The sequence below is a fragment of the Trypanosoma conorhini genome (assembly GCF_003719485.1).
Source record: "Trypanosoma conorhini strain 025E chromosome Unknown Tco_14.4_contig_00033, whole genome shotgun sequence".
Lineage (NCBI taxonomy): Eukaryota > Euglenozoa > Kinetoplastea > Trypanosomatida > Trypanosomatidae > Trypanosoma > Trypanosoma conorhini.
This window is the reverse complement of record NW_021704119.1, coordinates 45985-56371: the sequence shown is the minus strand read 5'-3', so window position 1 is coordinate 56371 and position 10387 is coordinate 45985. Positions and strand designations below refer to the sequence as shown.

The following is a 10387-nucleotide window of genomic DNA, read 5'->3' as shown; positions in this document are numbered from 1 at the left end:
GCGTAGGGCTGGGCTGGTTGTGGCCGTGGCTCTCCGACGCTGACAACTCCTTCGAAGGAGTCACAAGTCTGGACGACGGTGCGCGTCCACTGTTGATGCTACTGTTGAGCCCGCGAGCCGCCGCATGCGTTGCGTGGGTGCGCTTCGGCGTTGAACACAGTCCCGATGCCGTCCGCTGTGTCACGACAGGCACCTCCTCCTTTGGCTCTGCGGGCTGTTGCGGTGGCTGAAAGACCGTTCGAGGAATGCGCCGCAAGGCACTGTGCGCATGCACGACGGAGGGCGGCTCCAGCCTCGGCAGAGGATGCGAGGGGGGCAGCAGGGGGGTCTGCCGCGGTGCCGCTACCGCGGCTTGCGGGGCAGCCGTGCCCGGGACAGTCGTGCCCGGGACAGTCGTGTCCGGGACAGTCTTGCCCGGGACAATCGTGTCCGGCGCAGTGACAGAAGGATCGGTCTGCTCGCTGCCCAGATTCTCTTTGACGGGCGCGGGCGCGTCGGCCGCCGGTCTGGTGCGTGTTTTTTTAATGCTCTTTCCACGGCTCGAGCGGGGTGTGGCGAGTGACGTCTTTGCGCCACCCCGCGGCGTGAACAGCTGCGTGGCGGGCGCCGGCTTCGATGACTCACGAGCAGCCGTCTCCCGCCTCCGCCCCACCTCGGACGAGAGCGAACGGTACGGCATCCTTCCGCCGATTGAGGTGCCGTGCGACTGCAGCAGGGCGCCGTCCAGCGACAGGCGGCGTGGGCGGCTCGGGTGCTGGGAGCGCTGCGCGGCGCACTTGGCGATCTCCACAATCTCCTGCGCCGTGCGCAGCACCTCGTGGCAGTCCTGCTGGAAGCCGCAAATTTCACTGGCGAGGCGCGGGTTTTCGCCAAGCTCTGGCAGCAGGCCTTCCAGCTTATCGAGGTATCCCACCGACTGGATCTGGCACTCGCGGGCGTGCTCCAGCACCTCCGCATCAACGAAGAGGTTTCGCCACGACCCCGCGAGGTTCTCCTGGAGCTTTGCCCCCTCCCGCAGCACAAACGCACGCACCCGAAGACGGAGTGCGTCACAGACGTTGGCCGCCATAACGTCCCGCGCCGCCGCGTGCGGGTGGCGTCCACGTCGTTGGGGCTTCGTCAACTCCGCCATCGCAGGTTCCCGCCTGCGGCCCGTCCGCGGCGACTGCGTGCGGGCGTGAACGTCGAGCAGCCGCCGCGACTGCGACGCCCCTCGTGCGGTGCGTGGGGTGAAGTTAAAGATACGCGCGTCCCACGTCATCGCGGTGTCGGGGAGTTCGTTGCCGCCCGTGGCGTGTTCGGCAGGGGCGGGCCACGCCACCTCGCAGACGATGAAGCGGTTGGTGAGCAGCGAGTGGAAGAGGCTGCGCTCGGCGATAATGGGCAGCGCGAGGCCCGCGCGGTCGGTCTCCTCCAAGAAGCTCTGAAGTGAGCCCAGGGCGGGGACGTCGTTCAGCCGCATCACCGCCTCCGTGTCGGCGTCCACCACAAGGTAGTACTTCACCGCAGCGGAATTCGCCGCCTCCTCCTTCTTCCTCGCGTCCGGCGCGGGGTCGCCGTGCTCCGCGGCGCGGGACGCTCCGCCATCCTCGTCGCAGCCCTCGGCGGCGGCGGCGGCCTCGGCCGTGATGGTCACGACATCCTCCAAGTGAAGCACCTCCCCACCGCAGGCCAGCAGGGGCTGCTTGTAGCGGAGCTCCACCGCGTTCGTCACAAAAAAGAACCTCTTCCCCTTAAACAACGCGTCGCGGGAGCGCTTCCGTGCGGCGGTGGTGGGGATCGGGTACAAAGGAAACGGGCAGACGTCGGACTCCGGCCGGAGGTAAAACGCCGCGTGCACGGCCGTGGCACCGTGCCACTGAATCGGCACCTCAAAGCGGACTGGTGGGGGCAGGACGGTGAGCGGGGAGGAGGCGCCCTGCGCGAGTGCGGCGAACCACTCGAAGACGTACTTCGGCTGCACGATGGAGTAGCCGCAGGCGAGCGCCATGAGGCACCACGGGTCGTCGTTGATGGCATCCGCGCAGTGCAGCCTGCCGATTGGCTGCGGCATGTCGAGCAGCGGCGTGGGTCCGCGCGGCCCCGTCGTCGTGGCACCTAGGCGATAGTACATCAGCTCCAGTTCCCGCACGTAGTCGGCGCTGAAGGTGCTGCGGGCGATGCTCACGACGAGCGGGCGAAAGCGCAGGCGCAGGCAAATGTGGGCGCCAAACTGCAGCTGCGCGCCGTCGGTGAGGTAGGCCGGGTGCTCCAGCACCGCCGTTTCATTCGCCAGGACGTCGCCGCCGTCACGGAGGTTCACTACGCGCAGCACGAGTGGGTCCTCCCCGTGCAGTTGACTCGGCGGCATCTCCGCCTCCGCCTCCGCGGGGTCGTCGTGCTCCCACGCCTGCTTGCGTGGGCCGTCCAGCTTGGGGTGGCTCGGCGACACCACCCCGTTCATCTCCGCCTGCGCGTCGTTGAGAAAGCTGCCCACAACCTCGCCGCCGTTGTCGCCCGCGTCGTCGGGCTCCCCGTGGCGAAGCAGCCGCTTCTGCTGCAGCCGCAGCGCCTGGCTCTCACGCATCACCGTCAGCGAGGCGTGCCGCAGCGCAATGCCGCCGTGGTCCAGGACGATGTCGACGCCGCGGTCCCTGCCCACGATGTACGGCTCCCGGACGACAAGCGAGTAGTACGGCGCGCTACCGAGCGGGCGGCCGCTCGCAAACTCCAAGGAAAACATATGTGCGACAAGCCCGTGGCAAAACAGGCCTCACCCAAATCCTCGCTCTCCGCAAACACACACACACACACACCTCTCTCAGTCAAAGAAGCGAAAAGTACCAAATAAATTCCTACCCCGATGAAGACACTAATCTATTCTCCGGCAAGCACACAGAAAGAGTGAAGTGGAGAAGAGCATGTGGGGAGGGAGGGGGGAGGGGGCGCTTGAAGGAGGAGCAGGCAGAGGCAGAGAAGAACTGAAAGCGAGAGAAAGAAGAAAAATAGTAACAATAGTAATATTATAATAACACATCTCGCCACACGACGATACGCACGCGTGAGTGCACGGAAGTGCATGCAAGTCAGAACCCGCCTTTGCTCCTCGCCGCCACAGTTCCTTGCAGCCGTCCGCATCCCCGTGGTGCCGCCCGCACGCGCACACATACACATACGCACTCTTCCCAGTGGAGCTATCAGGGTGAAGCCAATTCCCTCCTTCCTTCTGAGTGGGGGTGGGGAGTGCTCTCTATTCGCTTCGCCCCTCAGCGGCTCCTTCCTCCTTGGACGCCATCTCCCGTCCCGCGGAAGAAGAGACGCGCAAAAATAAATAAACAAATGAAAATGCAAGCGCGACGAAGTTTGGCGTCCGCACCCGCGTGCAACAAGGCGCGCACGTGTGGCGACGGAGGGAAGGAGCCCTCGTGTCGCTCAACTGGAGGGTGTCGCGTCTGCGGCCATCGTGAGCGGCGGCGTCGGCTCCTGCTGATGCTGCCGCTTTATCTCCTTCAGCCGCTGCAGCAGCTCCTTCATGCGGTTAAACACAGGGGACTTGAACTTGCGCGTGGCATCCGCCGCGAGCTCATTCAGCCGTTGTTTCTGCAGCGGCACCGTCGCGTACGCCTCCACGCACTCCTTCATGGCGGCAACGTAACTCGACGCCGCCGCCGCCGCGCCACTCTCGGCCGCCACGCACGCCTCACTCGACTCAACGCTCGTCACAATTTCTCGCATCTCCCCCAGCGCCTTGGCGAAGGCCTCTTTTGCCGCCAGCAGCGCGGCCTCCGCGGCAGACGACGCCTCTTCCCCCTCCTGTCTGCCGCATCTCTGCTGCAGTCGCAGCAGGCGGTCGAGGTGCTTCTGCGAGAGGTCAATGAGCCGCTTGAAGTTGTCCAGCATCACCCGCAGCGCCTCAATCTCGCGATAGACGCTGCCGTAGTCGCGGTTGCCGGATTCGGCCGGGGGCGCCTCGCCGCCGTCGGCGTACACCGTCAGCCCGGCCGGGATGTACCCCCACTTCATGGCGCTAATCGGGAGGTCCGCCAGCGCGTCGCTCGGCGTGTCGTGGTGTTGTGCGGCGGGCAGCGGCGCCTCGCCTTGCCGATCCCGCTGCCGCGCCTGAGCCGTGAACTCCTGCTCCGACTCCCGCAGTTCGTTGGCCATTTGCGTGGCCGCCATGATCTTCGGGTCCTCCGGCGGAAGCTCGGAGTTCACGCGCGCGAGCCGCGTGGCACTGTAGTTTGTGAAGCAGACGTACTGGTATGTCAGGTGCGTGATGGCGGGGCGGAACGGGGCGATGAAGAGCGGGGCGTCCAGCAGGCCCTCCAGCATGGTGTGGTTCTCCAGCACGGTGGTGAAGAGCAGCCTGCCGCCGGGGCGGAGCAACAACTTGGCGGTCTGCACGTACGCCGTCCAGACGTCCTCCGTGATGAAGGGCGGGTCGGCCAGGACGTAGTCAAAGGCGGCGAGGTACTGCACCGGCACCTGCTCCGGCCTGTGGAAGTCGTAGCGCACGAAGCCCGGGTCCGCCTCCCACTGCCGGTCAAACTCAAACAGGCGGCTGTCGGCAGCCAGGGCGGCCGCTGTCGCGGTGCCGTCCTCGCCGGCCGGGTCACGCAACAGGGCGAAGTAAAGCGACGGGGTCGACAAGAACGCGCACGCCGTCGCGTGGTGCCGCACCTCCGCAACGATGGCACTGATGGTGTGCGGCGAGTACCAGTACTGATTGAGCTCCGCCTTCTCCTCGTCGATGCGGAACTGCACGTCATTCCCTGTTTGCATCTCTCCTCCTCTCTCTTTGCGTGTGTGGGGGTTTGAGCGTCAGCGCTGGTTATCAGTGGCGCCGGTGTCGTGTGGCCCACTGCTGCCGCGGTCCCTCCCTCTCCTGCGCGATGGCACTCGTAATGGCTAACACTGCAAACGGGCGGAAGAAGAAGCCGAGGCACCGTGCGTGCGGGCACACAGACACACAGGCAGAGAGAGAGAGAGAAAGCCGGCAGTAGTTATTGCCGGCGTCTGCGTGCGGGGAGGGGAGAAGGCGGAGTTCAGCAGCAATGCGGGCATCACAGGCGCCCCCCTCCCACCACCACCGCCACCAACAAAGAGATGAAAAGAAATAAGAAGGCGAGAAACGAAGGCTTCTAATGCGTGACTCTCGCAGCACGCCCATGCCTCCCCAGGCAGGACTTGAACGCCGCGGAGCGCGATCCGCGCGAAACAGAGGCTGCAAATGAAATGTACTCTAAAAAAAAAAGGTGACGACTGCGGCCGTGCACGCGCGGGCATACACAAAACACGCAAGCAGGCAACCACCCAGCAAGCACCTAAAAAGTAGAAGGGAGAAAACAAAACAACGACAAAAAAAAGCCAACAGATCGGTTTGTATTCATCTCTTTTTCTCTCTCTCCACCGGGCATCGCGTCTAGGCTCAAAGAAGGAACACGGTGACGCCACGGGCCGCTTGCGTGGACGGGGCACCTTCTACTCCACGTATGTGTGTGTGTGTGTGTGTGTGTGTGTGTGTGTGTCAGCACCCGCCCCAGCTCTGCAAAGCGGCGGAGGATGAGTGCATGACAGCAGGAAATGCACCCACACGCACCTGCCTTCTTGTTGCTTGGGCGGGGAAGGCCTCTCCCCTCTCTTCCCTCAAACCCGCTTTCTAGTTCAACTCGACGAGGCTGGCGGCAAACGCACTGTAGTCAATGCGGGTGTCTAGCCGCGGCGGCGGGGGCGGCAGATGCCCCAGTGGGCTCAGCTGCAGTCGCACCCGCGGAAAGCATGTCGCAAACGCATGCGTGGGGCTTGTGCTGCTGCTGCCGCCGCCGCCGCGCTCTCCATCGGCGTCCGCGTTTCCCACGATGCCAAAGCGGGTCGCCGCGTGGCACGCCCCGAAGCGCTCACGGAAGCAGCGCCAGAGGCCCATGCAAAACTCCATTGCAGCCTCCTCCGCGGCACGCGCCTCCTGCTGCACCGCCGGCGCGACACAATACACCGGGGAGGGCGAGGCAAGACCCCACGAAAGATTGGCCGACCCCGCGCTGCAGCGCGCCGGCGTGGTGTCCGCAGCGGGGTCGTTAAACAGCACCTGCCGCACCACACGGGCCACGATGGCCATTGGGAGGATGCCCGCATCGGCGTGATCGTGGCCGCGCAGCCGGCGCAGAATACAACCCGCATGCGCTGCCAGTTCGCGTCGCAGCTCGACGCCCTCCGTCGGCCTCCACAAGCTGCTGCCGGCGCCGTCGCCGCTTGGGCGTGGCGAGGATCGACCAGTGGTCAGTCGCGGCGACTCAGGGACCCAGTTGCCGTCCTCGCCGCCAGTGCTGCCGCCGCGCTTCTCGCAGGAGGCGCAGCGGTGAGCGTGGAGGGCGGCGACAATCCGCTCGCTCGCCCGCCGCACCTCCTCCCGCGCGGACTCAATCAACGCCCTCAACTCCTCACTTGGGCGTGCGCAGGACGTCGGCACCACCAAACTCGCGTCACTCGCGCCACAGCAGTCGCCTGCCGCCGTGGCCGTCGCGTTGCGGGAATTGCGCTCGCGCGAAGTGGCACCGTCGGCCTCGCCACTTCCGGCCCTTCCGCCTCCCTGCGATTTCCCGGCGTCGTCGCCGTCGCCAGCGGAGGTTGCCTCGCCAAAGAGAGTCACAGGCGCCACGGCGGCGTCGCTGCAGCGGACGTCGAACACCATCGAAACGCGGGATTCGCTTTCGGCGGCAGCGGCAGCAGCAGCAGCAGCAGCAGGAGGAGGAGTGGGGGTAGGAGCAAAGCGCCTGCGCCACGGGGTTGGGGTGGGACCGTCCACAAGCACCATCGACGCCACACCGTCGGCGCTGGGGACGGACGGCCGCACCGTGACGGCGGACGCGGCGTCCCCCTCGCGCCCTATCGCCTCCGCGAGGGTCGCGGGCCACGGCGGAGGCGCCTCCGTCTTGGAGCGCTTCGCCGCAGCCGCCACATCGTCCTCCCGCGTCGCCGGCGCCCCCGTGCGAGTCCAAGCCGTAGCGCTGCAGGAAGAGCCCCTGCCGCAGAGAATAAAGGACGTCGTCGATGGCGAGGGTGGGGCCGATCGCTCGCGTTTCCCGCGGCCCGAATGCATCGCTGGCGGCCCCTGACCCTGGCGAGCGCCTGCAGCAGCCACGGGAGCGGCCTCTACCGCGTGGGGGATGGGGGCTGCGGCCAGCAGCAGGCTCCTTCTGCCCCCTGCAACAAGCCCCTCCCGCTCCTCCGCAGCCACGGCTCCCGCAGCAGGGGCGTCGTGCAGGACAACCCACGGCCGCCCGGACGACGACGACGACGACGACGACGGCGGCGGTGGTGGTAGTAGTGGCGATGTCGTCGGCGTTGAGGCGCGGAGGCCAGTGGCGGTGCTGGCGCCGCCCTCCTCCTCCGCGCACGCCTCCTCGGAGAGACGGAGGTTGGGGAAATTCGACGGCAGGATGGCCGGCCGCGGCCGCGGCGACGGCGACGCCGGGCGGCTCTCCGACTGCCGCCGCGAGGTGAGTGCGCTGGCGAACGAGAACGAGACCCAGCGGCTGCTCGGGTCCAAACTCTCCGCCTCCGCTTCCTCCGCTCCCGTCGCGGTGGCACCGCCCACAACCGGCGCGAAACTCCAGACGCAGTCAACATCATCCTCGTCGTTTAACTCCGGCGGGGCGGCCGCGGCGACGGTTGGCGTCAGCGGCCTCCGCGGGGGCGCCGCTCGCGGTCGCGGCTGCACCGGCGACGTCGGCGCCGTACGCACTGCGCCCACCACCCCCCGGCGGCCGCGCAGGCAGCGAGTCCGCTTCGCATTCCCCGCCGCGTTGGCGTCGCGGCATCTCAGCGGCGTGGGAGGCGGCGGCGCGGGAGGGAGGGGCGCCAGCCGCAGCGACGGACGCCCCCGCAGCTGCTGGATGCTCACCGTCGACGCCTCGTCGCGGTAAATCTCATCCACGTCCATGCGGTGGCGCAAAAAGGAGGGGGGGGGTGGGGGAAAAAAGTGCCCGCGTGCGACAGCCCTTGTCCTCGCCACGCCAGTCCCTCCGTCAGTGATGTGTCTACTGTCGCCTCGCAGCCGGCACGAGCCGAACCTCCGCTCGTGAAAGACAACCGCGCGGGGTGGAGTGGGAGAAGCCGCAACGGAGCGTCGGTCTATTTGTGTGTGTATTTATCTAGGGGAGGCTGAAACGGATCCGCGGCAGGCGCCACACTCTACTCCGCACACGCACACGCCTCTAGCCGTTCCTTGCACACAGACACGCACACACACACACAATGCAGAAGAGGAGGAGAAGGAGAAGGGGGGCTGGGCGTCGGAGGGGGCGGAGCAGCGACGACGACGACGCCGATGGCCCTCGGCCCATCGCCAGTCCAGCAAGTGAAGAAACAACTGAGCATGTGCCGAGGAGAAAGTTGTGTTCGGTAGCAATAGTAAATGACGGCAATGAGGCAGGCGTGGGAGAAAGCAAAGGAGAGAGGAGGAGAAAAAAAAAACAAGTAAAGGGGTTGTGGAAGCAGCACCACCCACGCGTCGCTGGCGACGGGGCGGTCTTGCCGTCACCCCGCGCCACAGCAGCGGCGGCTGCCCGTGCGCCCGCTGCACCGCCAGCAGACCCTCCACGCGCGCAACTTCGTCCAGCAGCCCCACGAGCCGGGCAGTGAAGACAGCGTCGTTCCGCAGCGTGTGGTCCGTGGAGAAGCAGCGGTGCGCCAGCTCGGCGCGGTCGGCCTCACGCTCCGCCTCCGCGTCGGTTGTGTACATCGACGACGGCCGCGAGGAGGCGGCGGAGGACGGCAACGACGACGTTCTCGACGCATCACGGCAGAGCGCCATGTTCCGCTGCGCGTGGCGCAGGGCGTGGCTGTGGGAGCCCACAATGAGCTTCACAATGTCCAGGTTCCTAAAGTGTCCCGCGACTTGCTTCAGCTTCACGACCAGGACGCTCGCCAGCGGCCCCGACTTGGCGTAGAACTGCAGCGCCACCACAAACAGTTCCGTCATAGTCGTCCCGCCACCACCAGCCGCCGCAGCTGCGGCACGACTCCTCGCGCTGCCCGTCCACGTCCCCACCCTGCGTGTCCAGCCCGTGATGCAGATGGACTGCGTCTCGTTGAGCAGCGGCCGCTCGTCCACCACGACGTCTATCCGCGCCGAGGGCTGGCCCCGCGGCGCACAAAAGCCTGCAAGGGAGTGGAATTCGTCGTCCTCCGCCTCATCGCCGCCGCATGCCGGGGGCGGTGTTGCAGGCTTGGCCTCGCCGCTCGCCTCCATGGGCGGCTGCCATGCCGCTGCAGGTGCGCCCCGAACTCAGGGCTCTCCATCACAACAGCGCCGCCGCCGCCACGGTGCTTCAGCACGAAAAGTGAGCCACTACTCGTCAGCAGCACCGCACGCGGGGCAACGCGTGTCGCCAGCGTCTCACGCACCCCTCGGCTGGGGCTGCCGTGCGTGCCCTGCGGGGCGGGCAGCAGTTGCCGGCAGCGGGCCGCGAGGAGAGGCTGCAGGGACTCCGCGGACCGGCGGTCCACGCCGAGCAGCTTCACAAACGCCTCGCTGAGCTCCACCGGCCGCAGCGGGACGGGGGGGGGGGGGCCTCGTCGTGCTGCGCCATTGCGGAGGCCGCCCTCCTCCGCCGCGCCGCCCCGTTTGCCTTTCGCCCCCCGCGGCTTCTTCTTTTTTTCTTGTTTTTTCCCGCCCCCAACACACGCACACACGCACGCAGAGGCAGGCCAGACGCTTCGTGCGAGCCGCCCGCCGCAAGAAGAAGTGATACAAAAAAAAGACGAAAGTGGGGGGGAGGGAAAACGCATCGCGCGCAGGGGAGAAACAAAGAGACAGCGACAGAGAGAAAGCGGGAGTGAGTGGGACAGAAGGGCGAAGTGAAACAAAATGAAGAGGACAGACAGACGCGACGGAACTCGCAGCCACCCTTGTCGGCGGTCAGGAGGCGGGAAGAGGCGCGCGGCACACGCACGCACGCACGCACACAGAGAGAGAGAGAGAGAGACAGAAGCGTGTGTGTGTGCGTGACATCGCGGGCAGGGGAAAAGAGAGAAAGAGAGAAAAGTAAAGGAAACAAAAAAAAATGAAGAAATGCCCTTCGGTTCCAGCGAGAGGCTTTCGCCCAACAAAGGCAGCGGAAGCAGAAGCATCAGAAGAGAGAAACCAGGCAGGCAGAATCACAAAAACAAAAACAAAAACAAAAACATGTCCCTATGGAGGAAAGGAGGGTGTTACATCGTACAGGATTCCGCACAAGCTCCGGTTCCGTGAATTGACCCCCCGCTTTTCCCTTCTGTACATCCGAGATGAACTCCATAATCGTTTTCCTCGTGGAGAAAGGCGGCCCCGAAGAAAGAAAGAAAGAAAAGGAGTGGAAAGGAAGAAGAGTAAACATATACATATGTATATAGTAGGGAAGGCGGGGGG

General features: G+C 65.8%; 5 protein-coding genes across 5 annotated transcripts, besides 7 other annotated features; all 5 read right to left on the bottom strand.

The window, feature by feature from the left end:
- On the bottom strand, positions 1–2722 carry Tco025E_01123 (uncharacterized protein; the record flags this gene model as incomplete). The annotated part of the gene is made up of 1 exon (XM_029368061.1): positions 1–2722. A coding segment is annotated over one exon (2722 nt), but the record flags the coding sequence as incomplete, so codon positions are not given.
- A 52-nt stretch (positions 2723–2774) lies between these two features.
- Positions 2775–2795: a microsatellite.
- A 179-nt stretch (positions 2796–2974) lies between these two features.
- Positions 2975–3011: a microsatellite.
- A 400-nt stretch (positions 3012–3411) lies between these two features.
- Positions 3412–4761, bottom strand: Tco025E_01122 (methyltransferase; the record flags this gene model as incomplete). The annotated part of the gene is made up of 1 exon (XM_029368060.1): positions 3412–4761. One exon carries the CDS (start codon positions 4759–4761, stop codon positions 3412–3414), a length of 1350 nt encoding a protein of 449 aa, XP_029231866.1.
- A 711-nt stretch (positions 4762–5472) lies between these two features.
- Positions 5473–5507: a microsatellite.
- Positions 5508–5638: 131 nt separating this feature from the next.
- Positions 5639–7918, bottom strand: Tco025E_01121 (uncharacterized protein; the record flags this gene model as incomplete). The annotated part of the gene is made up of 1 exon (XM_029368059.1): positions 5639–7918. One exon carries the CDS (start codon positions 7916–7918, stop codon positions 5639–5641), a length of 2280 nt encoding a protein of 759 aa, XP_029231865.1.
- A 207-nt stretch (positions 7919–8125) lies between these two features.
- Tco025E_01120 (uncharacterized protein) lies at positions 8126–8959 on the bottom strand (the record flags this gene model as incomplete). Its single annotated transcript, XM_029368058.1, has 1 exon — positions 8126–8959. The coding sequence occupies one exon, from the start codon at positions 8957–8959 to the stop codon at positions 8126–8128; it is 834 nt and encodes a 277-aa protein (XP_029231864.1).
- A 140-nt stretch (positions 8960–9099) lies between these two features.
- Positions 9100–9768, bottom strand: Tco025E_01119 (uncharacterized protein; the record flags this gene model as incomplete). The annotated part of the gene is made up of 1 exon (XM_029368057.1): positions 9100–9768. The coding sequence occupies one exon, from the start codon at positions 9766–9768 to the stop codon at positions 9100–9102; it is 669 nt and encodes a 222-aa protein (XP_029231863.1).
- Positions 9769–9925: 157 nt separating this feature from the next.
- Positions 9926–9947: a microsatellite.
- Positions 9947–10021: a microsatellite.
- Positions 10003–10052: a microsatellite.
- Positions 10053–10139: 87 nt separating this feature from the next.
- Positions 10140–10166: a microsatellite.
- Positions 10167–10387: the final 221 nt, after the last annotated feature.